The sequence below is a fragment of the Hypoxylon fragiforme genome (genome assembly GCF_022984875.1).
Source record: "Hypoxylon fragiforme strain CBS 206.31 chromosome Unknown GGS25scaffold_1, whole genome shotgun sequence".
NCBI lineage: Eukaryota > Fungi > Ascomycota > Sordariomycetes > Xylariales > Hypoxylaceae > Hypoxylon > Hypoxylon fragiforme.
This window is the reverse complement of record NW_026054756.1, coordinates 2,533,311-2,559,788: the sequence shown is the minus strand read 5'-3', so window position 1 is coordinate 2,559,788 and position 26,478 is coordinate 2,533,311. Positions and strand designations below refer to the sequence as shown.

At 48.4% G+C, this 26,478-nt stretch overlaps 11 protein-coding genes and 1 non-coding gene across 12 annotated transcripts; 5 read left to right on the top strand and 7 right to left on the bottom strand.

The window, feature by feature from the left end:
• Positions 1 to 249: 249 nt before the first annotated feature.
• On the bottom strand, positions 250 to 2,618 carry GGS25DRAFT_470692 (pyridoxal phosphate-dependent transferase). The gene is made up of 3 exons (XM_049259272.1): positions 1,793 to 2,618; positions 1,656 to 1,715; positions 250 to 1,515 (listed from the first exon to the last, which is right to left on the bottom strand). The coding sequence occupies exons 1-3, from the start codon at positions 1,973 to 1,975 to the stop codon at positions 442 to 444; spliced, it is 1,317 nt and encodes a 438-aa protein (XP_049121534.1). The 5' UTR covers positions 1,976 to 2,618; the 3' UTR covers positions 250 to 441.
• Positions 2,619 to 3,032: 414 nt separating this feature from the next.
• GGS25DRAFT_470689 (uncharacterized protein) lies at positions 3,033 to 4,644 on the bottom strand. The gene is made up of 3 exons (XM_049259271.1): positions 4,333 to 4,644; positions 3,563 to 4,272; positions 3,033 to 3,498 (listed from the first exon to the last, which is right to left on the bottom strand). Exons 1-3 carry the CDS (start codon positions 4,477 to 4,479, stop codon positions 3,258 to 3,260), a joined length of 1,098 nt encoding a protein of 365 aa, XP_049121533.1. The 5' UTR covers positions 4,480 to 4,644; the 3' UTR covers positions 3,033 to 3,257.
• Positions 4,645 to 5,780: 1,136 nt separating this feature from the next.
• On the top strand, positions 5,781 to 7,469 carry GGS25DRAFT_517048 (MFS general substrate transporter; the record flags this gene model as incomplete). Its single annotated transcript, XM_049263319.1, has 1 exon — positions 5,781 to 7,469. One exon carries the CDS (start codon positions 5,781 to 5,783, stop codon positions 7,467 to 7,469), a length of 1,689 nt encoding a protein of 562 aa, XP_049121532.1.
• A 450-nt stretch (positions 7,470 to 7,919) lies between these two features.
• On the top strand, positions 7,920 to 9,079 carry GGS25DRAFT_517047 (uncharacterized protein; the record flags this gene model as incomplete). The annotated part of the gene is made up of 2 exons (XM_049263318.1): positions 7,920 to 8,191; positions 8,242 to 9,079. The coding sequence occupies 2 exons, from the start codon at positions 7,920 to 7,922 to the stop codon at positions 9,077 to 9,079; spliced, it is 1,110 nt and encodes a 369-aa protein (XP_049121531.1).
• Positions 9,080 to 9,083: 4 nt separating this feature from the next.
• GGS25DRAFT_527332 (TauD-domain-containing protein) lies at positions 9,084 to 10,337 on the bottom strand (the record flags this gene model as incomplete). Its single annotated transcript, XM_049265077.1, has 3 exons — positions 9,084 to 9,331; positions 9,390 to 10,122; positions 10,185 to 10,337. 3 exons carry the CDS (start codon positions 10,335 to 10,337, stop codon positions 9,084 to 9,086), a joined length of 1,134 nt encoding a protein of 377 aa, XP_049121530.1.
• Positions 10,338 to 11,259: 922 nt separating this feature from the next.
• On the top strand, positions 11,260 to 13,281 carry GGS25DRAFT_38803 (uncharacterized protein). Its single transcript, XM_049258323.1, has one exon. The coding sequence runs from the start codon at positions 11,936 to 11,938 to the stop codon at positions 12,668 to 12,670; it is 735 nt and encodes a 244-aa protein (XP_049121529.1). The 5' UTR covers positions 11,260 to 11,935; the 3' UTR covers positions 12,671 to 13,281.
• On the bottom strand, positions 13,245 to 15,171 carry GGS25DRAFT_38683 (pyridoxal phosphate-dependent transferase). Its single transcript, XM_049258313.1, has 3 exons — positions 14,990 to 15,171; positions 14,772 to 14,934; positions 13,245 to 14,665 (listed from the first exon to the last, which is right to left on the bottom strand). Exons 1-3 carry the CDS (start codon positions 15,036 to 15,038, stop codon positions 13,378 to 13,380), a joined length of 1,500 nt encoding a protein of 499 aa, XP_049121528.1. The 5' UTR covers positions 15,039 to 15,171; the 3' UTR covers positions 13,245 to 13,377.
• A 492-nt stretch (positions 15,172 to 15,663) lies between these two features.
• Positions 15,664 to 15,737, top strand: GGS25DRAFT_t3. The gene has a single exon. It is a non-coding gene; the product is annotated as a tRNA-Val (tRNA).
• On the bottom strand, positions 15,699 to 18,581 carry GGS25DRAFT_470672 (AAA-domain-containing protein). Its single transcript, XM_049259270.1, has 3 exons — positions 17,934 to 18,581; positions 16,711 to 17,729; positions 15,699 to 16,626 (listed from the first exon to the last, which is right to left on the bottom strand). Exons 1-3 carry the CDS (start codon positions 18,337 to 18,339, stop codon positions 15,907 to 15,909), a joined length of 2,145 nt encoding a protein of 714 aa, XP_049121527.1. The 5' UTR covers positions 18,340 to 18,581; the 3' UTR covers positions 15,699 to 15,906.
• Positions 18,582 to 18,679: 98 nt separating this feature from the next.
• On the top strand, positions 18,680 to 20,745 carry GGS25DRAFT_470670 (uncharacterized protein). The gene has a single exon (XM_049259269.1). The coding sequence runs from the start codon at positions 18,863 to 18,865 to the stop codon at positions 20,306 to 20,308; it is 1,446 nt and encodes a 481-aa protein (XP_049121526.1). The 5' UTR covers positions 18,680 to 18,862; the 3' UTR covers positions 20,309 to 20,745.
• On the bottom strand, positions 20,746 to 22,240 carry GGS25DRAFT_470668 (ras-domain-containing protein). Its single transcript, XM_049259268.1, has 3 exons — positions 21,910 to 22,240; positions 21,490 to 21,757; positions 20,746 to 21,291 (listed from the first exon to the last, which is right to left on the bottom strand). The coding sequence occupies exons 1-3, from the start codon at positions 21,937 to 21,939 to the stop codon at positions 20,975 to 20,977; spliced, it is 615 nt and encodes a 204-aa protein (XP_049121525.1). The 5' UTR covers positions 21,940 to 22,240; the 3' UTR covers positions 20,746 to 20,974.
• A 1,187-nt stretch (positions 22,241 to 23,427) lies between these two features.
• On the bottom strand, positions 23,428 to 26,391 carry GGS25DRAFT_470665 (ATP synthase regulation protein NCA2). The gene is made up of 2 exons (XM_049259267.1): positions 25,693 to 26,391; positions 23,428 to 25,621 (listed from the first exon to the last, which is right to left on the bottom strand). Exons 1-2 carry the CDS (start codon positions 25,707 to 25,709, stop codon positions 23,659 to 23,661), a joined length of 1,980 nt encoding a protein of 659 aa, XP_049121524.1. The 5' UTR covers positions 25,710 to 26,391; the 3' UTR covers positions 23,428 to 23,658.
• Positions 26,392 to 26,478: the final 87 nt, after the last annotated feature.

The following is a 26,478-nucleotide window of genomic DNA, read 5'->3' as shown; positions in this document are numbered from 1 at the left end:
ATTACCGTAGCTACATGATTCTCACTATAAGCCAGTTTCCAGCTATTAAACTATTGCGGTGGCTGGTATATTGCACCTTCTATTTTAACCCAGTTGTAGGTGCAGAACTTGGTGATAGTTGCATTCGACTGGCCGTTTGTCCTATATTAGGCTAGGTATCTAGTTACCTAGTAACTTAAATACTTGCGGCGAGTTTTACATGGCACTAGCGCTGCATAGGAGTAATTCAAACGAAGCCGTGAATATATATAACGTTCAATCATTTGCCCAGGTTGATTTTTTTAAAATTCTATTTAACCACAGGAAATAGAGTGGTAAAAGTCAACGAATTTAACGAGGAGAGATTAACTATACTCTTATGCCCACTTTTGTCTTCCTAAACCGAAGCTTATAGAATTCGTGATTCGCACAAAATGTGCATTGACCCCTGATTTACCCCATTTACTGAACCTCTCTGACGATCTTATCAATCGCCTTGGCCACGTATTCGACATTCCTTGTGTTCAAGCCCGCCATACTTATGCGCCCATTCTTCGTCATGTAGATATGGAAATCTGACCGGATCTTCAACACCTGTGGTTCTGTCAGGCCGGTAAAGCTAAACATTCCTATTTGATCCGTGATGTGGTTCCAGGTACCTGGGGTACCAAGCTCTTCCAGTTTCGCGCGTAGTGCCTTGCGCATGGAGATGATACGACCAGACATGGTGCGTAAATTTTCCTCCCATTCAGCAAACAACTTCGGGTCGTTCAGAACGGTACTAGCGATGCGGGCACCATATAGAGGAGGGTTGGAGATTTCAGATCTTTGTAGAATAGCAAGCTGAGAGGCAATTCTCTTGATGGTGGACTCTGCATCGGGTGCAGGCGCAGTCACGACGTGGAAGCAACCTGCTCGCTCACCATATAGACCAAAGTTCTTGGCAAAACTCTGGGCAACGACGAGCTCAAATCCCTGCTCGACGAAATATCTGACCGCTGCGTTATCTTGCATCAGGTTACCGGAAGCAAACCCCTGGTATGCGCAGTCGAAGAAGGGGAAATGGTTCTTCGAGCGGACGATTTCGGCAATTTCCTTCCATTGCTCCGTGGTAGGATCTACACCTGTGGGGTTGTGTGCACAGGCATGCAGCAGGACAATCGATCGGTCGGGAGCACCTAATAAAGCGGACTTCATGCCCTCGAAGTCCAATCCTTTTGTGTCCTTGGAGAAGTAGGGATACTTGGCTACAGGAATGGAGACATTGTTGAAGATTTGGTTATGGTTTGCCCATGTAGGATCGGAGAGGTAAACCTTCTTGTTCCCCGTGTAGAACTTGGCGAGGAAAAGAGCTCCCAAGTGCACAGCACCAGTGCCCGAGATAGTCTGCACAGATGTGACACGCTTCTCTTTGATAGCAGGAGAGTCGGCACCACCAAGGATTAGCTCGGCGGCTTTACCGGTGAATGAGGGAATGCCAGCAATAGGAGCATATTCGTGGTTCAGCTCTGGGTCGTTTCGAAGAACCTCGTCTGCCTATAATAGAGTAGAAGTGATGAGCATACACGTTACATAAGCCGGCAAGCTAATAAGAGCTATATACATAGGTGGGTAGGTATGTAGCTGATATAAGAGCTTGTCTTAACTATAGACTAAGAGTATAAAAGAGTAAATACCTTCTTCACCACGGGCAATACCCAAGGCTTAGCATTATCATCACGATAAGCACCGATACCCTATGGAAAATTGCAGTCAGTTAATGCCTCTCTACATCCACCATGGATGGTACAGTTGCGGTAACGATGATACATACGAGATCTACTTTCTTTGGGTCCTGATCAGCTCTGTAAGCTGCCATGAGCCCAAATAGAGGGTCCTCAGGTGCCTGAGGGACAACCTCGGCGGTGAAGTTGGTTGCTGATGGAGGCGCCATTTGTCTAACTAGGCTTTTGACTCGTGATACTGATTGACCGTGGTAGGATGGGTCAAAGGGCATGATGTGAGAAAGGGTGAAGAGGTAAGGTGGGATTAATAAATGATACTGATTAATGATAAATGATAGCTGAGTTAATTGGGGGATCCAGTCTGGGGCACTTCTAGCTCCTGCTGCTGTAGGTCTGATACTACTATACGTAGGTAGTAACTATGTAGGCATGTACTATGTCGTATAATTGTACCTAATAGTGCTGTTCGCTGTTCGCTGTTGGCGAAGTTGCCAAGTGTGGGCCGATGGATATCAAACACGGTGAATGTTATAGGTCCGTTGCAGTGCTGCTTCCACCTTTGCTCTTTGAGTGGATGAATGGAGATGGAGTGGGTTATGAGCTTAATCCGGTGGTGGGGTGATTGTTTTAAAGATGGACTGATACTTTGTCAGGGAGAATAATTATAGAAAGAACGATAGGTTCCAAACGGTCGAGGGGAACCGGGGGCGGGGTCAACAGTCAGCTAACCTAGGGCGTTTGTAACTATGTGCGTTTGTAAACTTTGCATGTACTTGTACATAAAATACCAGTGGTGACTGGTCCAGTGCTTAGTAGATAGTACTTCGATGTTGTATAATGCCAATAGTATATTTGATCATTCACACATCAATATCACCGAAGTTGTCTTTTATTACAAAAGTTTGTACGTTAGCGGGTGGTAATGAATGATAATAGATACCACATTAGACCCAAATAACTACCTACTGCATACCTATATGTATCTAGAATTCGGTTAACAAGGTGAAATGTAATCGTTGATCTACTTGCCCAGACCGAGGTTCTAGTTCGCAACTAGCGGATGGGAGTTTAACACGGGTCGGCATTGACATCCCGAGTTGTATATATGTGTACCTAGCTAGTACCTAAGCGGGTTCGGTTTAGGTTAACTCAAGTTCTTTAAACAATTTCATCACTCCGCATCGTCTCTACTACTCTATTAGTCAAACTGGTGATGAGAACTTCAATTTACCTAAGAATCTGCTTAGATATATCAAGCAACTATCCTATACGTAACCTTCTGTAAGAGTCTTGGGAGACACTCAGCACCTAGTACCTAGGTATAGGTACATTCTAACCAACAATGAAATTTACATATATGTACACTACGAATTACGTATGTATATAGTATCAATGTGCATAAACCAGAAGTGGCTTGACATGTGACGGGTACTGTCGGTTACTATACACGACCTCAATGTCTTCACATGCAAAATTGCATGCCTGATACACTTTTCTACACATCACCATACCGTGATACCCTCTAACTACCTGGAGAAATAATACATCGCCCTATCATATAACCAAATCCCATACGATTAAAAAGGCGCATAATCCGCACGTTGCAAAGAAGGTGTACTTGGCTGGGCTCGCCTTCCGCGTCGCTTGCTTAAGCTGTCTGTTGCCTCCGCCAATATTCTCCGTCGTTTTCTCTGAATCAGCCACAAGTTGCTCGATGCCGGCAGATTGTGTCGTCAGTGTATCTATGAGTTGTGTTTGCAATTCCGATATTTCAAGTAGTGACTTCTCCGCGGTTCTATATGCACATGTGAGCAAGGTAAAGGTAAGAAGCACTTCGTCTCTACTCAAATTAAACTTACCTGACTTGGTCTAATGTGCTCTCGTAATGTTTGAGCATATCTTGATTATCCCTCTCGAACATTTGTATTTGTTCCTCGGTCAGTTCCGCTGCCAGATTAGGGGAGGGTGTCTCGTCAGGGGGTAGGGCCTGAGTTGCCTGGGTCGCTTTCCTTTTTGGGTCCGTAGAGACTCCCCCCTCGTGTATATCTTCCAACGTGCCCAAATTAGGATACTGCCTTCGCGATTTAGCCAACACGCTTCTATTCTTCTCTATTTCTCTCATAAGCCGTATCTCCATCATGTCTTGCTGCGTTTTGACACATTCTTGAAGCCGATGCCGTAGAAGCCATAAGACACTATCCCGGTGCGCGCTAATCGAGTTGGCGCGTTCTTCTGCCGCAGTATGCTCAGGCGATTTGCTTATTGCCATACCACCAGCCGCCCATGCGCCTAATGCGCCTAAGCCTCGGGAGAATTTCTTTTGTATTACTTTGGACTCGATTTCGGATCGTGCTTGCTCAACATCGGCGAGACGGCGTATGCTCGCGTTGAGCTCTCTCAGCATTTTCTTCGCATTAGCATCGATCTCTTCGCGCTCGCGCTCTGAGAGCGGCCGCGACTGCTTGTCTTTCTGTGCCGACCTGATCAGTGTTTTTCGCGGTTGCGCGGTAGAAAGATAGGATTGTCGGATATTCCTAAGATCGGCATGAAGCGAGGTGATGTGGGAATTCTAAAAGAATATTGGGTTAGGATTTGTATTATAGTATTTAAGAGTTCGATTGCGACTTGCTATTCTATATGCCTCCTTCAGAAAATCATCCAGGGTATCTAAGCTAAAACTTCGCCTCGTGATCGAAACTTCATGTTGCTTGAGGAAGCCATTGAAGACGGGAGTAAGATCAGTCATGGTGGAGTGCAACGCAAAGTTCGTTGTCATGCTATGACATATTTATCGTCTGAGTGTTGAGATTTCTATATTCTCAACGTAGCGACTGCGCGCTGTAAGGGGTATTATCGTTGGCGTATAGTGTTGTAGCTAAAAGCTGGAATTGGAACTGGAGCTGGCAAGCTGTTCAATTCAATATTCATGGACCCACTTTACACCTGGCTAGATCAATGATGCTTTGCTGCATGCCATCCATGTGTGGCCATCCATGTGTGGCCATCCATGTGTGGCGTAGCATTGTGGCAAAGCATCATGTTGACTCAAGACTGAGAGTGGTATTGAGCTCGGCATTGACCTGCAGATACTAAAATCCCCGTGACCCACAACTAGTACATAGTACCTAGTAGCAGATCATCCCGTGCATCTGTGCGCTAGCGTTAGTATCACCTAACTCATCGAGCCTCAACATTCAACACACCATGATTTCAATTCTATTCAACGTTACTATTTCGGTCACCATATTTGGAAAAAAACGTTTTAATAAATTAATTCTCGTTCCTCAACTATCCGATCAATTTGATTATTATTTTTACTCATCTTTTCCCCATTGGTTCGGTGTTACTGTCGCCGTCGTGGCGGCCGAAGAAACTATCCTATTTCGTGCCAGATACAGTACGCTGTCTTGGTTGAGGCTTCAATGCTAACCTTGATGATCAGCATCAGACCAGGAACAGAAATATCATTGGTAGATCTATCGTTACGCGAGATGTTCAGTGGATTGATCTGATTTTCTTAATCCAATCACGAAAGCTGGGCACTTAGTTGTCAGTCGAGGCGATAAGCGTCGATGCAACCGCCGAGACACCGGGAGCGAACTCGGGGATCGCCCGTCTATTTTTTATTACTGTTGAGCCATGTGTTATCAGTAATCCGACGATCTTTGCGTCGACCCGGACTCATACAACTTATCCAAATTGAAGTACGCGTATTTCGACATGTAGATGCTGCCACAAGTGGTCAACGTAGTTTCATCTAAGTGGTATTAACTTATTGTCTTGCAGAATTCCGTCTTTATTGATTCCGACTACGCCTTCATCTGCTTATTTTAAATCCCGCAACGCGTAGTAAATCATCAGAATTCCATTTACGATGCCCTTGGCACAAGATTGGCAACATGTTGGAATTCACTCGCAAAATGATCGTAGTCTGTCGAAAACTGTATTTAAGAAGGGGATGTTGACGAGATAGAGTTGGTAAGTTCCATCTCTCGACATCCCCTTCTACCCCTATGATCTTTCATGAACGAAAATTGTTTTTCTCTTTTATAGCTACTCAGTCGATGAATTCTCATCATGGGTATCAGCCAGAAGCCACTAACAACGCCAAAAGGTGAAAACCATGGCAAGGACTCATTCAAGGAGAAGGACTCGTCGTCTCAAAGCCTAGATCAAGTCGGGTACCGCACCCAGTCAGACGATACAGACAATGACAGCAAACGTCCTTCTCGAGATGTTGTAGTCAGCGTCGACGAGGCAGGTGATCTCGAAACAGTCACCCGAGTTTCTAGTGGGCCCGCCTATACCGTATTCTCACGTCCTGTTGTACGATGGATCATCGCCATGAATTGTGTATCTGGGTTTATCTCTCCCGTCACGGCCAACATCTACTTTCCGTCGATCCCATCATTGTCCGAAGACCTAGGTGTGACTATTGGGCAGATCAATTTGACGATTACCACCTTCATGATCCTCCAGGCCCTGGCCCCAACCTTTTTTGGTGATTTTGCCGACGCAGCTGGAAGGCGGCCTGCCTTCATTCTTGCCTTCCTCATCTATCTAGGTGCCAATATCGGTCTAGCTCTTCAAAGGGACTACGTTGCGCTGCTTATTCTACGAATGGTACAGAGCGCTGGGTGTAGTGGAACTCTTGCGCTTGCGTATGCTACAGTAGCTGACGTTGCCCCAAGCTCTGAGCGCGGAAAGTACATGGGAATTGTCGGAGGCGGTCTCACAGTCGGTCCGGCATTTGGGCCGGTCATCGGCGGTGTGCTCTCGCAATATCTAGGATGGCCTTCTATATTCTGGTTCTTGTGCATTCTCACCGTTGTTTGGCTAGTCCCATACGTGTTGACGGTTCCTGAGACAGGGAGGAAGGTGGTAGGGAATGGGTCCATCCCTCCTCATGGTTGGAACATGACCCTTCTTGACTATATCCGATTCAAACGCCAGGGCAGAGTTGAAGCACCATCAACTCACATACGACAGAAGGTCCGGTTTCCTAATCCGCTCAACACCCTCGCCGTTCTGCGCAACAAGGACATGGCCGTCGTTTTGCTCTACAATGCTGCTATCTTCATCGGTTTCATAACCTTTACGGCCACCCTCTCCTCTCAGTTCTCCAAAATCTACCATTTCAACGACATTCAGCTTGGCCTATGTTATCTACCGATCGGAGGAGGAACTGCCGTCGCCTCGATCGGCAATGGATACATAGCAGACTGGAACTATCGGCGCATAGCTAAGAAAATGGGATTTAGCATTGACCGGAAGCGTGGAGACAGTCTAAGGGGATTCCCGATCGAAAAAGTCCGCCTTCAGCTGATTTACCCCCTTGTCGGTGTCGGGACTGCTGTATACATTGCATACGGCTGGGCCATACACTATGAGGTTCACATAGCTATACCTCTAGTGTTGTCATTCTTCGTTGGTGTATGCGTCACTGGGCCCTTCCAGGTCATGAACATGTTGATCGTCGATCTATACCCAGAGGCCCCAGCTACGGCAACAGCCGCGAACAACTTTTGTCGCTGCATACTAGCCTCTATTTCAACAGCTGTCATAGAGAATATCATCGACGCTATAGGGCGGGGCTGGGCTTTCACGTTGATTGCCCTTCTCTTCAGTGCCTCCTCTCCTGCTCTTTGGGTCATTCACAAGTATGGGCCTACGTGGAGAGAGGAGCGCGCAGAGCGAACAATTAGAGCCGCGGAGAAGAAGGCGGAAGAAGCGAGAGCCAAGGAAGTCGCTCAAGTGCAGAAGTAAATCAGTGAGTTTCCCCGACGGCAATGCCTGAACCGACTATCTCTGGGTTCAATTTTGCTAACATTTTCTTTTATAGATTCATGATCTATCCGTTTCACTTCTATCGGATATAGACAACGCAATGAAGGGGTACTTGAAGCATGTCATGGAAGTGTTATGAATGAGCTATCTGAGACCATTAGATAAACTACTTACAAATAGGAAGAAGTAGGTATATACTATTGAAGGGCTAACTTGCATGAGAGTTAAGGGGTATATAATCATTGCAAATTGTATATAGAATTATGTTTTAGGGAATATTCTGGCTTTTTGCATAATCCTGTTTGATGAATCTTCAATAGCGTTAAGGATATCATTGAGCTGTGCGTCTTTCTCAAACTTCAACCTTGCAAGTTATTTATTTACTTGTAATTTTATCAATTTTTCATCAAACCATCTGTCATATCAGATATGGCGCGTAAACTGCCATGGAAGAGAGCTGGATTAGGCTCGATTAGCACGCCGGAGCCAGCCCAGTTGACTCCTGATGAAAAGAAAATAAAGCGAGATGTAGACGATGTAGACGACGGGGATGAATCCACTTCTAGTTCTAGTTCTACTAACAATAAGAATAAGCGGACCAAAATATCTACTAAGCCAAAGTCCAAGTCCAAGTCTACAACTCCTACCCGGATAGCTCGACCTAGGTCAACGTCACCTCCCCCAGAACCATTGCCAGAAAGGTGTGTATTCCATCGCCAGGGCTTATGATCCCATCTAACTTAAGTACTAGCTATATGATTGAGGGGCTTGAACACGATGACCTTTATCGCATGGTCGAGGACGAGTTCCTATCCACAGCGCAGCAATTCACTGCTCATCTTCACGCGGTTGAATATCATCGGCTTAAAGCCGCTATCAAAACACAGAATGCCGACACGATCAGAAATATTTCCAGACCGGTGGTTGGGCGCATGACTGACTTGGTAGAAAAAAAACAGGGACGCAAAGCTCGTCTTGCGAAGCAGGAAGCAGCGACTAGAAGGGCATTGGCGAATAATGGTCAAAATGCTGATAATGAAGAGGGCTCGTGCCATAGTTCGTCACTATACGGACTGATGGAGAGCCCAAGAAAACAAGCTACCCGTTTGGATAATCTCACCAAAATAGCCACTACAACCCGCGCCGCTGCTGGCTTTAGCGGAGCCAAACCTCGATTACTGTTTCCCACGCCCCGGCCAACCTTTACCAGTATTCCTGGTATCAAGCCCATGGCTAAGGCACCCGCAAATGAAGTAGATGATGATGAGACCGAGGGAGATGACGATGACGACCTTGAGGGTCCTTCTCTTACGATGCCTGTGCAAAGAGGTCAACGAGAAATATCGTCCCGGCCCATAAAGCAAGAAGGGAATCAAGCAGTACGCCGCCCTGTGACAATGACGCATCCTAACAAGAATAGCACAAAGCCCAAGGCTCCCGAAGAGGCCGGTTCATCAGATGACTCTGGTGGAGGGCTTCTTGGTAGTCTCAAGCGCCGACAGGAAGACCGTAAGCGCACTCGGGAACAGCGTAAATCAGCAACTAGCAAAACTCAAGCGACAAAAGATATAATTCCAGGATTCCTATGATACATTACGAGGAGAACGGCGTCTGGTATGGTCGTTCAGCCTGTGGAGTGATTCTAGCTAGATGTCTACGCTGCCCGGTCTTCCAATCCAACAGTGCTGAGTGTTGGGTGACTCGGTTATCCCATACCACCACAGTCCCCTCCTCCCACTTGACACGAGCCTGGAAGTCGGCACCATACGCCAGGTGATCGTAGAGGAACTTAAGGATGGCATCAGATTCCTCCTTCTTGAGGCCGACGATATCACGGGTGACTGTATCTCGCATTTAGTAGGGTGTTCACGAGATGTGGAAGATGTACGATATGCTTACATTGAGGGTTCACGTATAGTGACTTTTCTCCGGTCGCAGGGTGCGTACGCACAATAGGGTGGGCATGCACAACGGGCTCTCGCCTTCTAATGCCACCTCTTGCGTCCGATGCATTAGCCTGCTCAATTCCGGAATGAGTAGCCTCCAAACCGTGTAAGCGCTCTTGGAACAGTGGGCTCAGGCGGTTGTATGCTTCGACGGCGTTCACAAACAATGTATCGCCACCAGTTTCAGGTTTGTCGAGGATATAGAGGAATGTGGTTCCTGGGGGCTGCTGCTCGTACGAAACGTCCGAGTGCCACGCAACGGAGCTGGTTCTGGTCTGGAAGAAGTCCTCAGCACCTTTGTCTCCCTCTCCACGGTGGACAAGGTGGATCTCTGGATAGCCTTCTGGAGAGCCAGAAGTGGGATGGATGTGGTGACGACCGAAATAACCGCCAAATTCAAGAGCTTCGGCGATAGACAGATCGGCGAAGTCTTGGCCCCGGAATGCGACAACCTTTCTTTCTGCTACGTAGCGAGCAAGCTGATCTTTGCCGGCATCGCTAAGGGTGCTCAGCTGCACACCTCGAACCTCTGACCCGATGGTCGGGGTGAGATCGGTGGCTTCAGAGCCTTCCGGAAGAAGTTCAGGAAACGAAGTATCGGCATCTTTACCGTGCTCGTAGTGCTCAAAGGGCTTCAGGGGCGCGTACTTCTGATCCGGGTTCCATGTTGGCAAGTAGTTCTCATACTGCACATAACTTGGGTTAGTATTTTACTCGATACTAGGGCTGTCTAAGACACTCATCTCACCTTGGCCGCCTTGAGTCCCGTCTTGCCTTGTTCGGCTTCCTTATCGTAATTGGCTGTAGCCAATTCCTTGTATGCGCCGAACAGCCGAGGGATTTGAAGAACCTTCGGCGGAGCGGCAGTCTCAGTCTCAGTAATAGTAGCAGAGGGGGCCATGATTACGAATAAGGTGCCTGAATTTGGAGGTCACAGTTGGAAAGGAGAAAACACAATATGAAGCGGATACCTCGGATTATTATATACGTACAAACGTAGCTGGGCACTTTGAGGGCAGCAGTTCAGCCAGTACGCTGATGTGCGAGCAAGGTCATTATCACGCAAGCACATACCCTTCCAATAGGAAGTTACAGATACACATCTGCTCTCATCGATATCAAATTTACGATTGCTCATCCCCTCCATCAAAGCAAGCTTATCAGATCCGATCGGAGCTTTGGACGCCTTTGTCTGGCTGATGTTCGACCCCGCGCTGAGGCTTAGGCGTTGAGGGAGAGGATGTTGCTATCGCGGAGTTCGATCACGTCATTCAGCCGGCTGTTGTAATTGCAACCTACCTCGCCTCGATTCGATCCCGTGGTAACGTTTTTATTAACACGCATTTCCGATTTGTTGTGCTATACCAATCATACTGGCCGGCGCGTATTGATAGTCTCCAATGTATGACAAGATTTGAGTTTAGGTGCATGGCTTGGTGGGAATGTCTTACGGTTTCATGGATCCGACGTCCCTATTCCATGTCTAGGCCTCTGGGGTAGATAGACCTCCAGTCCGACTAGCAAGATGATTGAGCAAGAATGCCCAGGTGCCCTAGGAATGTATATGGAACACAGGGTGTATATGTACTCCATCATGCCATATACCTGAGTGGTGCTATCAGGCGAAGTGCGACAGAAGATCAACTGGTAGATTCGACAAACTTGTGGCTGCGACACCCGGCAGACTACTGAGAGTACTACATACGGGCTAACACATAACTACTCTCAGATTGAGCGGTCAAGTCGTTTTCGAGTGTTACTGCATTGACTACATTTGACGACCGGGGGGGCTGAAGCTATTCTTCACTTAGTCAATGAATGATGCACCATCGTCATAGGTTTTCCTCATTTTGGGGGGTGGAAGGGAAGGTCTAGGTGCAGCGATGTCTAACTCGCTCGATTATATCGGATGATAAGCTAAAAAAAGGATTAAAAGGAAAGAAGAAGAAGCAAAAGAGAGAGAAAAGGACGAGGCACCAGGCCTGAAGAGGAATGGTTTGGGTGACACGGCAGAAAAGAAACGCAACAGCATTTAAAAGCTCCGGAAATTCATGACATCATAGCCTTACCATCCAGATCCAGAAGAGATCTATTGCACCCTATTGCATTTTATTGCACGCATAATCCCTGATCCTTACTTCCGACGGACCCCTTGTATTTTTCGAATAAGCGGCGCATTTCTTCCCATGCAAAGTTCAGTTTTCGATGATGGCATTCCGCGTACCAAGTGCCACAGACCGTTGGACTTGTCACTTGTTACATAGCTTGTGTATCACGATCCCCAGTTTTGTATATAGGGAACCATGCACCCTACTCTGCGGAAACCTTCCTCCCTCCCTATCTACCTACATAGTGGTAATAACATGCTTCATACATGAATATCATCTAAAGACCAAAATTCTCAATATCACATACATACACCATTAACCCCTATCTACAAGCCAAACCTTCCCCTATTTGACCCCCAAAAAGAACCAAGTAAAAGAAAAAAAAAAGGAAATGGGCAAGAAATTCTCCCCCGTCAACCCGCGGGGCTACCTCCCCTCGCACGCGCACCCGGAGCACCGCTCCCACCGCAAGGAGATCGAGAAGGAGCACCCCTTCGGCTGGACTGAGCCCCTCGTCCTCGGCATGCTGGGCATCGGGCTCGCGTGGAACATCGAGAACCAGGTCAAGAAGCACGAGGAGCGCAAGGACCGCGAGGAGGCGGAGAGGAGGAGGGGCGGGAGGAGGAGTAAGAGTCAGGGTGGGGTTGGGGGTGGAAGGGGGAGGGGAAGGAGTGAGAGTCGTGTTGGTGGTGGTGAGGTAGACAGGGAGAGGGAGAGAGACAGTGATAGGTGGAGCAGCACCCGCGCCGGCCACGGCGGCAATGGTGGCGGTAGTGACCACAGCACAGCAAAAGACACGGTCGAGCTTGAGAGAAGTCGACGCAGCAACTACAACAACAACAACAGTAACAACGACAATACCCGGCGCGACCGCGACCGCATCCGCTCCGCAGACCTAGGCCACCACCAAGACCTCCTCCGTAACCTAGAAGACGGCCGGCTCTACGAGCAGCAACAACAGCCGCGATACGAGAGACGGGTCGAGGAGGATGACAGATACTACCACAATGATCCCCGTCACGACGCTGCTGCCAACTACGACGGCAGGAGAGAACGAGATGGGGATCGGGCTCGGGACGCGAGTTCGCGGCGCCATGGGAGGAGAAGTCGGCGGGATTCGTTTTAGGCGGTTGTCCTGATTTGATGTCCTCTCCCCTTTTTTTTTCACTCTTTTATGGGCTGGGAAAGGAAGAATAAAAGGGGACATGAACAAACAAAACAAGCAGACGAATAAAGCACACTCGCTCACTAGAGGCATTTTTGTTTTGGGGGGGGTGGTTTCACTTATAAGCAAGCAAGCAACTGATATTTCTCGACTATTCAAATATGATAACGACGACCATGGTAACGACAAAAATAGCAAAATCTTTTTTAGGATGATGTACAGGGAATAAATGAGAGAGAGAGAGAGAAACATGAGGAATACACGGGAATCAAGGCAGAATATGATACGACAGCATGATCATCATCATTACCTATCAACATTCATCAAGGTTCCTCGGAAAGCAAAGCTTGCATTGAAAATTGGAAAACGGAGTCGTGCATGTGTGGATTTATATATTTCATGACATCATCATCATCATCAAAAGACGGGTGGGCATTGGTCATAAGGGGTTTTGATACATGCCTACCTAAGTAGTCATGTCTGTTCTAGTTACTATGTAGGTACGCACAAGCTACCACACGATCTTATGAATATTTAGAATGCATATCATACCAAACTATACCATAACAAAGTACAGATCTAAGGTCTCTATTTCGTGCAACATCTACAGGCTTGGTGTCTAAATCTCTATATACGACACGTGCATCCCCACTCCCCTTTCCCCCTTTTTAAGCAGCGAGTATCTTCTCGGCAGCCCCAACCAAAATCTCAAAATGCTTCCTAACGTGATGTTCCTCGACCATCGGGGTGGCGGGATTATGTCGGATAGCGAAGACGCCGCCGACGACCGTACTCGAGAGGAAGATCTTCCCCTCCTCGACCACGGCATCGTACATCTTTTTCGTGGTAGCGTTCTGCTCTTCGAGCGTCTTGCCCTCCTTCGCTGCTAGCTTGAATACTGTCAGGGCGAACCGCGGACCCGTTATGATCTCGAAGAGGTCCGGTCGTCCCTTCATCAAAGTGCCGAACGTCTCCGCTAGTCCGATGTGCTTCCGGATGTGCGCGCGGAGACCCTCGATGCCGTAGGTGCGCAGCACGAACCAGACCTTGAGGGAGCGGAACCGCCGGCCGAAGGGGATCTGCCAGTCGCGGTAGTCGGTGACTAGGCCGGACTCAGTGTGCTGATTTTGTAGGATGGCCAGCGACACGCTCAGTGCTTCGGTCAGGTGCTGCCGGTCCCGCACCCATACGGCGCTGCAGTCGAAGTTTACCAGAAGCCATTTGTGCAGGTTCGTGTTATAGCTGTGGAAGCGGTCGAATGCCTTGGTGAGATGCTGGTATTCTGGGCAGATGAGAGAGGCTCCCGCATATGCGGCGTCCACGTGCACCCATATTTCCCCGGGGCCAGGCGGCGCCAGCTCCTCTAATACGGATGCGATACCCTCCATGTCATCGATGCCACACGTGTCTGTCGTGCCGAGCGTGGCCGTTAGGTAGAAAGGTTCTAACCCTTTGGCACGTAATTCCAGGACCATCCTCCGTAGCTCAGCACCGGTCATGCGGTATCCGTCGGCGGCATGTACGGGGACGGCACGGAAGCGGACGCCGGCGATCTGGGCGCCCTTCTTGGTTGCACTATGGGTGGCCGCGCTTCCGAGGGCAACCAGCTTGCTACGGCGAATGGCGATTGCATCCTCACGCTCTTCTTCGTCGGTGATGTGCGAGGTGGCCTCGCGCAAGTACTTGTCACGAGCAGCCACCAGCATAGTGGCGATAGCCTCAGAAGCAGTGCCGTGGATGACGCCGCCGCCATTGGTGGGGCCAGTCGAGAGATAGCAGTCGGGTAGGGCGAAAGCCTTGGCCAGCCAGTCCATTACGATGGTCTCCAGCTCTGTGACGGCAGGAGAGCATATCCAGTTGAAAGCGGCGCCGGTGAAGGCAGCCGAGTACATCTCACCGAGCATAGCGGGGAAGCTGCTTGAGGAGGGGAACCAAGCTAGGAAATTGGGTGATTGCCTAAGTACGTAAGCTTTAGCCAGATGGTTAGGTATCCAGAAGGGGGCAGGTTGTGAATGGGAATAGGAAGTAGGAAGTAGGAAGTAGAAGTATAATTAGCACCAACCAATGTGTCAGACCAGGCACGATCTTGGCCTCGAGATCTTTCTGAATATCAGCCCAAGCCTCCCCATTCTGAGGAGCTTCCTCGGGGAGTATTTTTCTAAGGTAGCCCGGCTCAACATTTGATACTACACGGCGTTCTTCGATAGTATCGTAGTATCTGACGACTATGACAAGTCAATTGTTGGCGTTTGACGTTGTATAAAGTGAGAGGGGACTCACTATCGTCAATGGACGATATGGCCGCTTCTCGGAACTGCTTCGAGTCCATGATGTTTTACGAGTCCTCGAAGACGAGAAGGTGGAACTAGGTATAAAATATTTGAGAGCACTTGGTATAGTATAGTGAGGGTTTATGTAGGTATATATACATATATATATATATGATTTTAGGATAATTTGTGTTTATGTATAGTAGTATGTATACTAGGTAAAGTATACCAGGTAAGGTTGGTAAAGAGTACAGTCTCCGTACCGGGCACGTACAATTACTACGTCGATTAGAAAACCCGTTGGGAAACTTCAAATCTTTAACGTTCAAGTCTTTAATTGATCGTCCAACAATTCTGGTGCATTGATAGTACCAACATTACATTTGAAACCGTCTAAACTAAATATGTACATAATCAAAAAGGTAATTCTTCCATACAGTCTCGCGGTTTCCCATACATAGTGTCATAGTACCTAGTATACAAACTATGTAAGATGTATCTTTGGGCCGGGAAGCACCGTAGCATTGTAAGAAAATATCAATGTCTTGGCAACTGCACACGGATGTAATAGGCTTAAGTTGAAAAACATTTGGGCGCTAGTTAACCCTATGTAAGCTCGCCCACAGTCCTAGGGTAGGTATGTATATATACACAAACAAACCACCAACTTTCAACCAAGCACATGGTTTCGTGGTGTAGTTGGTTATCACGTCAGTCTAACACACTGAAGGTCTCCAGTTCGAGCCTGGACGAAATCATCTTTTTATCTTTTTTGCTTTTGAATTTTCTGTTCCTTTTTATCTATGCGTAGGTATCTTATTCTTTTGTTGCTTTTAGATTTTATACTACGATTTATTTGTAATTGAGATATCTACTATGAACATGTCTATAGGTAGGTAGGTTAGGTACTTAGGTCCATCGTCCCCCTCACGACTGAAACTTCTCCTGCCACTCCTTATAATGATCCAGCATATCCTGCGTGACCAACATCGGCGTCTTCCCTATCGCCGCCAGCAAAACCTGCATCGCCTGCACACTCCCCTCCTCATCCTCATCCGCATCCCAAAACGCCTTGTCGCAGATCCGCGCCACCTCGGCGCCCGAGAACCCTTCCGTCTGCGCCGCCAGCTCCGGGATATCGATTTCGCCCTCCGGAAACCCCAGTTCTTTAGCCTTGGCCGCGAAGATGGCCTCGCGCGCCTTGGCGTCCGGCAGCGGCACGTAGATGAGCTCGTCGAAGCGCCCCGGTCGGCGTAGCGCCGAGTCCAGCAGCTCCGGCTTGTTGGTGGCGGCGAGCACGAAGACCTCGCCGATGCGCTCGAAGCCGTCCATCTCCGTGAGTAAGGTTGTCAAGGCTTGCACGCTAGAGCCACCGGAGGAACCGGGCCCCTGGCGCGATCCGGCTATAGAATCAAACTCGTCGAAGAAGATGATGCTGGGGCTGGCCTCGCGCGCGCGCTTGAACAGGTTGCGGATCGAGCGCTCCGTCTCTCCGACGTACATGTTCAGCAGCTCGCCACCCTTGACGGCGAAGAAGTTGAAGTCGGACTCTGTTGCCATCGCCTGCGCGGTCATGGTCTTGGAGCACCCCGGCGGTCCGTAGAGTAGTACGCCCTTGGGTGGTTTGGACATTTTGGCGCGGGGTCCCTTTGAGTTTGGAATATCGTTAGTATATTAGGTAAAAACAGACATATATACAGGCACATCTAGGGATAAGGGGCTAGGACATACCGTAGGCCGTCGTAGTACTCTCTGCAGCGCAACCTTAACTTCCTCATACCCTCCAATATCGCTCCAGCGCACCGTAGGCGGCTTGAGGTTGATGTCGTGCATAGCCGTAGGCCGCACTTCGTGGAGCCCCTTCGTCACATCCTCCCAAGTCAGGGGGTGCGCCTTAGAAGGCTTGCCTACCCGTTTCCTCCACGCCTTCGTAGCGCGGTAGAGGACCTTGCGCAGGTCCGCGCCGGTGTACGCGTGGGTGCGGTCGCCCAGATCCGAAACATGCTGGTCAAAGACGTCCTCGGCAAAAGTCGGCTGGTGGAAACGGATGATTTCCTTGCGGCCTTGTGCGTCCGGGATGGGGAGAGCGATGTGTTCTTCGAATCGGCCGGGCCGCTGAAGCGCGTGGGGGATATCGGTTAGAAAGTCGAGGCAGGTAGCTACCACGAGGACTTGTGGTCTTATGTTTTGCTGGCGTGCCTTGTTGGCCAGGGCATCGAGCCCTTCGCCGATAGTCTCGATCATGACCTGACGATTCGACTGGTCTTTTCCTATCAGTTTCGTGATGTCGTCGATAAAAATAATAGTCGGGCTCCGCTGCTCCATGGCGGTTTTGAAATGTTGCTGGATTGTTGTCGTCTTTTCATGGTAACTCAACCGAACAACCCTTCCCCAGTTGGTAGCAGCGATGTGGTCTAGTAGCATCGATTTCCCTGTCCCATGGCTGCCGTGGATGACGATTCCACACGAGTAAGTTGGTGTGGTATATCCGTCAAACTCGACATTATAATCATTAAAGAATTCGTTAAGCTCGTCTGTTGGGCGCTTCATGCCTGGCAGCAAGCTTACTTCAAGCTTACCCCGAGGGTTGCTTGCTTCGTTGTTGGATAACTCAACTACGGTAGTATTTGGTGTGTATTTGGCTACACCATCAACTCTACCATTTACAGACGTGACACGAAATGAACGCCTTGATCCGTTTAAGACGATATCATCGAATGATATGCCCGACATTATGTATTCAGCTACCTCTGTGGATATAGTCAGACTATTGTTACATGAATGGGGTTCAAGGAACATTCTAGGAGAAGAGAACGTGACGATGAGATAGAAAGTCCATGGCAAGTAAATCCAAATGATCTTCGGTAATGCTCGTTAAGGGGCAATGAGCCCTGAACAACACGACAACGTGTTTGCAATCAAGACTTATAAGGGGCAAGAAGATAGAGACTTACCTAGTCGGCTCTCCAGATGATACTGCCACCTCGTCTGTTCCGATGGAGGTAAGGGAGTAGCGTCAGGGGTAATCTCTCTCATAACGACAACTCCAGCATCGGGTACGGGACCATTGCCAGGGGTCACCTTAGCCATCTGACCGAGTTCTAGGCCAGCTTTCTTTTGAAAGACTCGACTGATAGACACAATATTGTTGGCAACATTCTTGTCTGGGGCGGGCCAGGCAACCAACTCCCATCGACCTAGCTCCTCTACCTCAATGTTGCACAGGTGTGCTGTGTTGAAACCCCCCTGAGCAAAGGTGGTCGGATGAATGAAGATTTTGGCGGAGTTTCTAAAATTTGGGCTCTTTTGACTGGCCACGTCCTGCGGCTGGAGCCGTATTTTGAAGTCATCTCTGCCCATTGTTTCTGGTATTGGTGCCCCAGGAGAAAGAATCTTCTTAGTGTGTTGAAAAATGTATATCAAGTTTTATAGCTTCTTATCAATAACCAGGCAGGTCATAACTTTGGATCATCATTGGTTGTAACAAATATAACAAATATTATATTCTTAAATCTTTCAATATTCAAGAACATTATATTAAAACCAAGTAAAGAGGTGAAAGGTGAAGAGTGAAGAGTGAAGAGTGAGATGTTCAGTTCAGATATTCTTGTAACATGAACATTGTATCGCAAAGTGAATGTTACACACTGGTACAATACAGATGCCCAATCAAAACCAAGTAAACCACCCTAAAGAGCCTAAGGAAACTTTGATGGTTAGCGCATTCTAGGTACCTACCTAGCTTTTGATTTTTGACTTTTCCTATCACATCCATAGTTACCTCTTCCTAAATTTGACATCATCATCATCTTCTTCTTCCAACTTCAAGTGCCTTGTATTATATAAAAATTGCAATGCGCTTGGCATTACCCTTTGCCGCCTCATGCTCCTACGACAGCTCCAGCGGCAACCTTTACGATCGGTAGTCGCAACAGTAGCAGCATCAGCATCAGCAGCATGGCGGTCCACATCTACGAGGCAGTTGCACGATAGCAGCAAGCCACCACCATCACCATTGTCACCACCAACACCACCACAACCGTCGACCCAGCCAGAAGACCACAATGCCACCACTACTGCCACTAACCAAATACCACAACCACAACCACAACCACAACCCCCAAACAAAACCCCCTCCCTCTTCGAGAAGCTCTTCCCGGACGAAACCAACCATTTCGGCGACGACCCGATCCCCATCGAAACCCTCGCCTCCCAGCTCCTCGACGACTTCGCCTTTTCCCCCCTCGGCGATGACCTACCCCCCACCTCTCCTTTCTCGGACCAAATCATCCCGCTGCGCGCGCAGTCCATGCTGATCCTCTCGTCGGCCTCCAAGCACCTGACCGAGAGCGACTTCCTGCGTCTCGGCGCGCGGGGCGCGCACGTCGAGGGCTGGGTCGGCGGCATCCTGCGCGTCGTGCAGGCGCGGGACCCCGACACCCTGGCCCCGCTAGGCCACTACTTCGTGCTGTTTGACAGCGCCGCCGCCGCCACCTCGTACCGGGACGCCGTGCAGCGGCTCTGGGAGCTGGGAAAAACCTACATCCCGGGGGCGCACCACGGCAAAACAGCCTCGCGACGCGTGGCCCCTTTACCCGACGGCCTGCGCACGGCGCCCGATGGCACGGACGTGGCGGCCGCCCTGCGCGGGTTCACGCTCGTCCCCCCCTCGCAGCGCCTGAACCTCGAGATCTCGCACGCCCTGAGCCCCGAGCGCCTGCAGGCCCTGGACGTCGGCGGCAACGCCGCCTTCGTTGACCGCCTCGCCGCCCGCGCCGGCTCCTCCCACCTCGTCCTCGTCTCCTTCAGCGGGGGCCGCGTCTCCGTCGAGACCCTGCAGCAGGCCATCCGCGAGGACGGGCTGGAACGCGGCCTGCCCTGGCGGGTCACCGATCTCGAGAACGGGATCCTGCCGTTTGGGAAGAGCATCCTCAAGAGCCATGATCGGGACACGGGCAACGTCGAGCTGAGCAGTCTGCAGAATGAGGGCGGACGGGCTTTGGGGTGGAAGGATAGGGAGGATACGCCTGCAAGGGCGGGAGAAGGAAAGCCAGCAGGACAAGAGGTAGAAGGCCAAGGAGAAGAAGAAAAGGCAAAAGCAAGCGAAGGAGAGCCAGATCCTACCACCACTACCACCACCCCCGCAGACGACAAAAGATACAGACAGTACCCGCGGTTCATCATCCCCTTCACCGACGACGCCGAGGCGCACCGCTTCGTCCGGTACTGGCACCGCCGCGAGCTGCGGCTGCAGATGAGCCTCGAGGGGGAAAAGGGGGAGGTGTCGTGGGACGAGACGAGGATATTCAATACCGAGGTGCTGTGGTGAAAGGAAGTTGAAAATTCAAAATGCAATTGTAAAAGGCAAGGTTATAAAGTCAAATTTTAAAATCAATGTAAATCACCTTGGGCAGTGTGAAGAAAATACCCAAGGTGCCATATACTCTCTTCATTACCTAACCTAGGGTGCAAGGGATTGTGAAAAGATTCTGGTTCAAATGTCACATCACATCACATCACATATATATTCAGGAAAAGTCAAAAGCACAAAAGAGAACAGATACGATGACTGGAAAAGTATATTAAGCCCCATATCAACCAAACTCCTCCAAATATAGTCGCCCTCACTATGCCCTTCCCCAGGCCTCATTCTTCATGTATCTGTGGTACGTTGCGTGTTGTGTGGTTTCTGTGTGATCAGTGTCTATCGTGAAGCAAGCTTGGCTTTCTTCTGGCCTGCTCTGCCCCCACCCTCCCCCTTCCCCCTCCTCATTCACTTAAACCCCCCCCTTTCCCAGGCAGTACACCACCTCCTTATTCTTCGTTCCCTTGGGGATTCTTTGGGTTCCATAAATCATATCCTCGGTCTACGGTAGTTAACTCGCTTGATAACATGAAATCTGCCAGCCTCGTGGCTTAGCTCAACATTGCGCCTCGCCCGCAACTCTTTCTGAGCTGCCCTCTCCCTACTCCTCCATTACTTCTCGCTCGTTCTTTAGCAGCATTTTCCTAGCCCGCCATTACCATCTCCCTGCGCGACGTTGACGCCGGTTGATTGTGTAGGCTCGGCCTTGGAAGTGTCGATGATGCGCTTCTTGATGTCGGCGGCTAAGCTGTAGAATGCCTTGTCGATGTTTATGTTGCTCTTGGCGGAAACCTCGAGGAAAGGAATACCCAGCTCCTTAGCCAATGCCTCGCCCTGTTCCGTCGATACAACTCGCTTCTCTTCCCAGTCACATTTGTTGCCAACGAGGATCTTGTTGACGCCCTCAGTGGCATGTTGCTCGACGTTAGCAAACCAGGTTCGAATATCTAAAGAAGTAGGAGTTAGCGTCGAGAATCAAGAATTTTATCAAACGTTGCTGGAAATATATAGCGGTCCCTTTGCCATGTTGATAGATTACTCATGTCGAGTCCAACTTTTTTTTTTATAACCTTGGCCTTGTACGTATGATTTTCATGTCCAGCAAGATCTGATAAAAAGGGAATAGGAGTCAAGGTTATCCTTACTCTCGAAGGATCTTTGATCCGTAACATCATAAACCAAGAGGATGCCCATCGCGCCGCGATAATAAGCCGTCGTGATGGTCCGGAATCGCTCTTGACCAGCCGTATCCCAGATCTGTAGCTTTACTCGCTTGCCATCTAGTTCGATCGTACGAATCTTGAAGTCAATCCCGATGGTCGTGATGAAGGACGGCGTGAAAGAGTCTTCGCTAAATCGCAGCAGGCAGCATGATTTACCGACACCGGAATCGCCGATTAGAAGGAGTTTGATCTAAAAAAGTTGGAAGCGTTCGTTAGTATAAGTCAAGCAATGTAATGGCCATTGGCCGAGATATGAAATAGAAAGAATAAATAGAAAGAAGCGGTATCGAGTGATCTTGATATCTATCAATCGGATCGAAGAGAGGGATGATGGGGACATACTAAGAAATCGTAGTTTCTGTTGCCCGACATTTTGGCAAAGTCGCTCGTCGTAGACGGCAGAGAATATCAAGGTAAATTCGCCCGTTCTATCTTCGTCTAGGGATTGGTTGTATTAAAACGCGGTCTTGAATGTCGAGATAATGGTTCACAAGCACGGGACAGCAAACAAAACGTGTTGTCAGATGTGGCAGTGAATAGTTGGGTAATGGGTAATAGCGTTAGTGGTAAAGCAGTGGCAAGTAAGTGGTAAAGTAATAGTGGTTTAGTGATAATAGTAGTTGGTAGTAGTTGGTAGTAGTGGTGGTAATGGTGGTAATGGTGGTGGTGGTATGTAGTAAGTAGGTAGGTAGTGGTAGGTAGCGGTAGTGATAGTGGTAATCAATGGTGAATAAAGGTGGTTCAACCGTTCAAGTGCATAGGTAGTAGGTACTAGGTATCCTTGGCAAAATTATTAGACTTATCTAACTTGCTTTGTACTAGTGCCTTACGTTGCTATTGTAGAAGTTCAGTTAGTTAATAGTTACGACCTTAGGTACGACCTTAGGTATGACCTAGTAACTAATGTTAGACTCAGGAGTGAAAGAGCGGAAGTGGAAGTGAAAGTGGACAAGTAAGAGTATCATGTATTATTAAGCTATCATAGCACGGAACGTTATGCAACTATTAAAAAAAAAACATTGAAAGAATTCAAGAAAATTAAGAGGAGCACTGAGAAGAGTGAGACTACGATAACTCAAATAACGGTGTGCAACTTTCACAATGGAAAGTCCCAAAGGAATGATTGACCCAAACGAGGCAGCCTCAAACCTAAGGCAGGTACTGAGTTACATGTGTTCAATGCATTATTCTTCAAATGTTTTAGCATTACTTTATTATTTTAGTAAGGCAGTAGTCGCAGGGCAGTCACCGCCGAGTTTGCTTTTAGACTTGGAGACTTGGTACATGGTTGCCCAGATTAACCCAGATCAATCATAGTCAATCATAGTATCCAACTAATGGACGTGTTAGCGCTCATGTGCCCATAGGATAGGATAAGATAGGCCTCGATAGTAACTGCCTGTCCGGTTTATGGTTCCTTGATGACCTCAGTCAGGCACATCCAATATCCGGATATATCCGTACCTACATGTTAAGTCGTGGTTGTCCCTAGCTTACGTAAGACGGGTGGACAAGAACTTGAACTTTGATGTATTTTAGTTTAATGTTTGAATCTTGCTAGTAACTATTACCTAGTACTATGTACCTAGTAGTAATTTACTACCGCAGGTACAGGGTACAGGACTACAACAGGTACACACACATGGCAATCAATTCATGCCTTCGGTGTTTGGAGCTGCCTCATCGAGAGACAATAACAGAAAAGGGGTTCATCGGAACAATGAGACAGGCGTTTCAAGAATCGCACTTCTTTTTCCACCATATCCCATTTGCTATTTATTTTCATGCAACCCCAGGTTATTACATACTATGGATGTATATGTAGTTATATGTACTAGGTAGTTATTGTGTATGCAAGTACATCTGTCATCTGTCATCTGTCATCTGTCATCTGTACTCCAGATGTCCCTTTACAGTCGCAACGAGATCCACGCAAAGTACAACTTGCATGTATCATCCACTCAATTACGCGAATAAAGATTGGGATGGTAACATATCGATTTACCGCTTGTTCGCTGTATTATACTAATACTAGCCAGGCATGCTTTGCTAAGGTAGTGAGGTGGTAGCAACATAGTACACCGGTATGATTTATCTCAACCACTTGGAATATGCCCAACGTATCCTGTCCAGGGCACGCAATTGGGACTGGATACCTTTGAGGTTAGCAAGATCATCCAAGTCTTCCAAGAAATCCTTCTCGATGTCCGCTGGCAGTATACTATGTGCCAGTCGACGCAGAACGTGCACCTCGCAAATAAGGAGACCGTGGTCTTTGTAGGATAAAAGGTTGTTTGGCGAAGGTGTCGCTTCGGACAAGATGCGGTCGATATTGCGGAGAACCCGTACGCATTTACCAGCCCTTCGGTTCTCACGAAAGCCTTTTCTCCCTCCGAGCACACCCCGAAGGTACTGCACAACTCCAAACGACACCAGGATGCCAGGTGTCAGTCCGACGAGGCCAAAGACAAGCTCTTGGCTTTTCAGAAGGGTATCGATACCGGTCATGGCAACCTCTATATCGACCTTGGTCTTCTGAACCTGGATAAGCAACGTTCGGACTAGGTCACCTCGAACGGTACCCTTTAGAGGGCTACGCAGGTCTTTCTCGTACGCCCGCAGAATAGGCGTTACATCTCCCTCCCGGACCTTGGCTCTGATGTCGGCTACCTGCGACTCTGAAATCGAGGAAGCACCAGTGGCAGAACTAGGGTTATCGAGAGCAAAGTCGACGACCATACGTTCCAAGCTGTCTCTGTCCGCCTGAAGACTGTCTCGACTCATGATGGCAATTTCGCTATTGGCGTCATGGCGGATAGTGCTGACAACTTTTCGAACAGGGTCAATAACCCAATTGAACCAGAAGTCGCGCACGGTTACTCCAAGATCTCTAATCCAGTGTAGGATCTCTTGCTTCTTGTTGACCAATATCCGGAGAATCGTCGTCGAGGAAAAGACAAGGATAGTAGCAGGCAGCCAATATCTCACAAGTCTTGACGGTCGCCCATTTTCTGCTACCATCTTTTCCGCCGCTTCAACATGTCCCGGTAGATGCATTTCCAGCAGGTCCAAAAGTCTCCTAGCCACCACTGCTGGACGGGGTATCTCATCCTCCTCAGCCTGGATCGATAATTCAGGATCCTCCTCAACGCCAGCGAATACCCTATCTTCGAAGTCGGCAACCCCGACATTCAACGTTAAAACATCTTTGAGCACCATGTCCATCAGGGCAACGCTGCGCTCCACGACACCTTTCCACTCCTGATTGTTCGAAAGAATCAGATCACTTTTACCATCATCACTGCCGTTGCCGCCGAAGGCGAGTCCCTCATCAATCAAGACACCGAGGCCGCTCGAAGTCATTTCCCTCAGCTTTTTCAGCTTAGATTGCTTTCTACGAGCCTCGGCCCGACAGAGGGCCACTGGGGACAGAATTTTCTTCTGCACATTAGCAAGAGACTTTTCGTGTATGCTTTCTCTCACGATATGATAAAATTGACTCCATCGCTGAGAAATACCGGCCTGGATGGATGTCGTATTGGCTCCGACTTCAGAGTCAGTAGCTGAAGCACCACTGGTGTATTGTTGAAGCTTAGCCTTGCTGTCTGTGTAAATTTCCCTAGACCGAGCCCAGAGCCGAACGGGAGATGTCTGCACCATATAAATGCTGCTATACGTCGGTGAAGACAGGACATCATCCCAATACCAGATATGGTCGCTTAAGGGGATGATCTGATCCAGCAATGTGTCCAGAATTATTCCATAGGTTTGGACAGTTGCTTTGCTAACCAATAGCCACTCCAGTTCTGTTTCGTACTGTGTAGCTGATATTTCGCCGCCAGGCTCTGGAAATAAACTCGACTGAGTCAAGAGAGAGTGCAGCTGCCATGCTGTAAGAGCTTTTTGTGATCCTGTTGTAGACAAAGATTTGATCACTTTTGATAAGTCCTTGACGCGAGGACTATCCAAGTCTATGGGTGACTGGGTGGCATCATAGCTTGTTAAGTGACCAAAAGGGATACGGTCCAACTGTGCGTCCAAGCGCCGTACTTGACTAACAAAATCATAAGTGACTTTGTTCTTGTGGGTATAAGATATAACTATGTTCATAAAAAAAGAACTTACTCAGCGACTAAAGACATGTCTGTTAACAAAGTAAATTTATATGGGTCGAGATTCAGAGGCTCTGCTGGACATAGCTGATGATTGGCAATTGAAGATCTACTAGACAGTAAATCATGTCACGATGGGTAGCCAGCCAATCCCTGTAGATGCCTAACAAGGTATTCGAGTTGGAAGTCTTCCGTGATGAGGCCCGGGACATCCAGAACATCCAGAACGTGGAATAGAAGTGAGTGTGATCAACCAATAGGAAGCCAGATACAGATCTGCTTGGCCTTTGATCGATGGTTCCCTGTCTACCAACTGGTTCAGCTACTGTAAGGCTTACAGAAAGCTTTGATGAAACGATGCAGTATTGCGGTGTGCCGGCCGGATGTTGTATGATAAATCCACCAAGTTTGCAGGGTTAAATGTCGAATGTTCGTCAGTCGATTATGTACTCTTGGGATGTTGTAATATTGAATGAGGTCATAAAGAAATAACCATGTGTAGAAAATATTAATTCATGATTCTCAAGTTGTGCATGTGGTTCTCTAGACTGAACAGGGTAAGGTACAGTATGTACATGATAGGTGTGAGCCTGTGAGGCCCCATTTTCCATTTTGGCAGGCTGTGCCAAGTGGATTCAAATGTTATGTAGTTATGTACTACTATGCCGTACTAGTAGTACATGTAACTACATAATAGTTAGTACATATGTAGTAAGAAAAGAATGCAAAGTGAACTGATCTGAACTGATCGGGTAGGGACGTTGCCGGTCAGGTGACATTGCCACGTAGCTAATCCTTG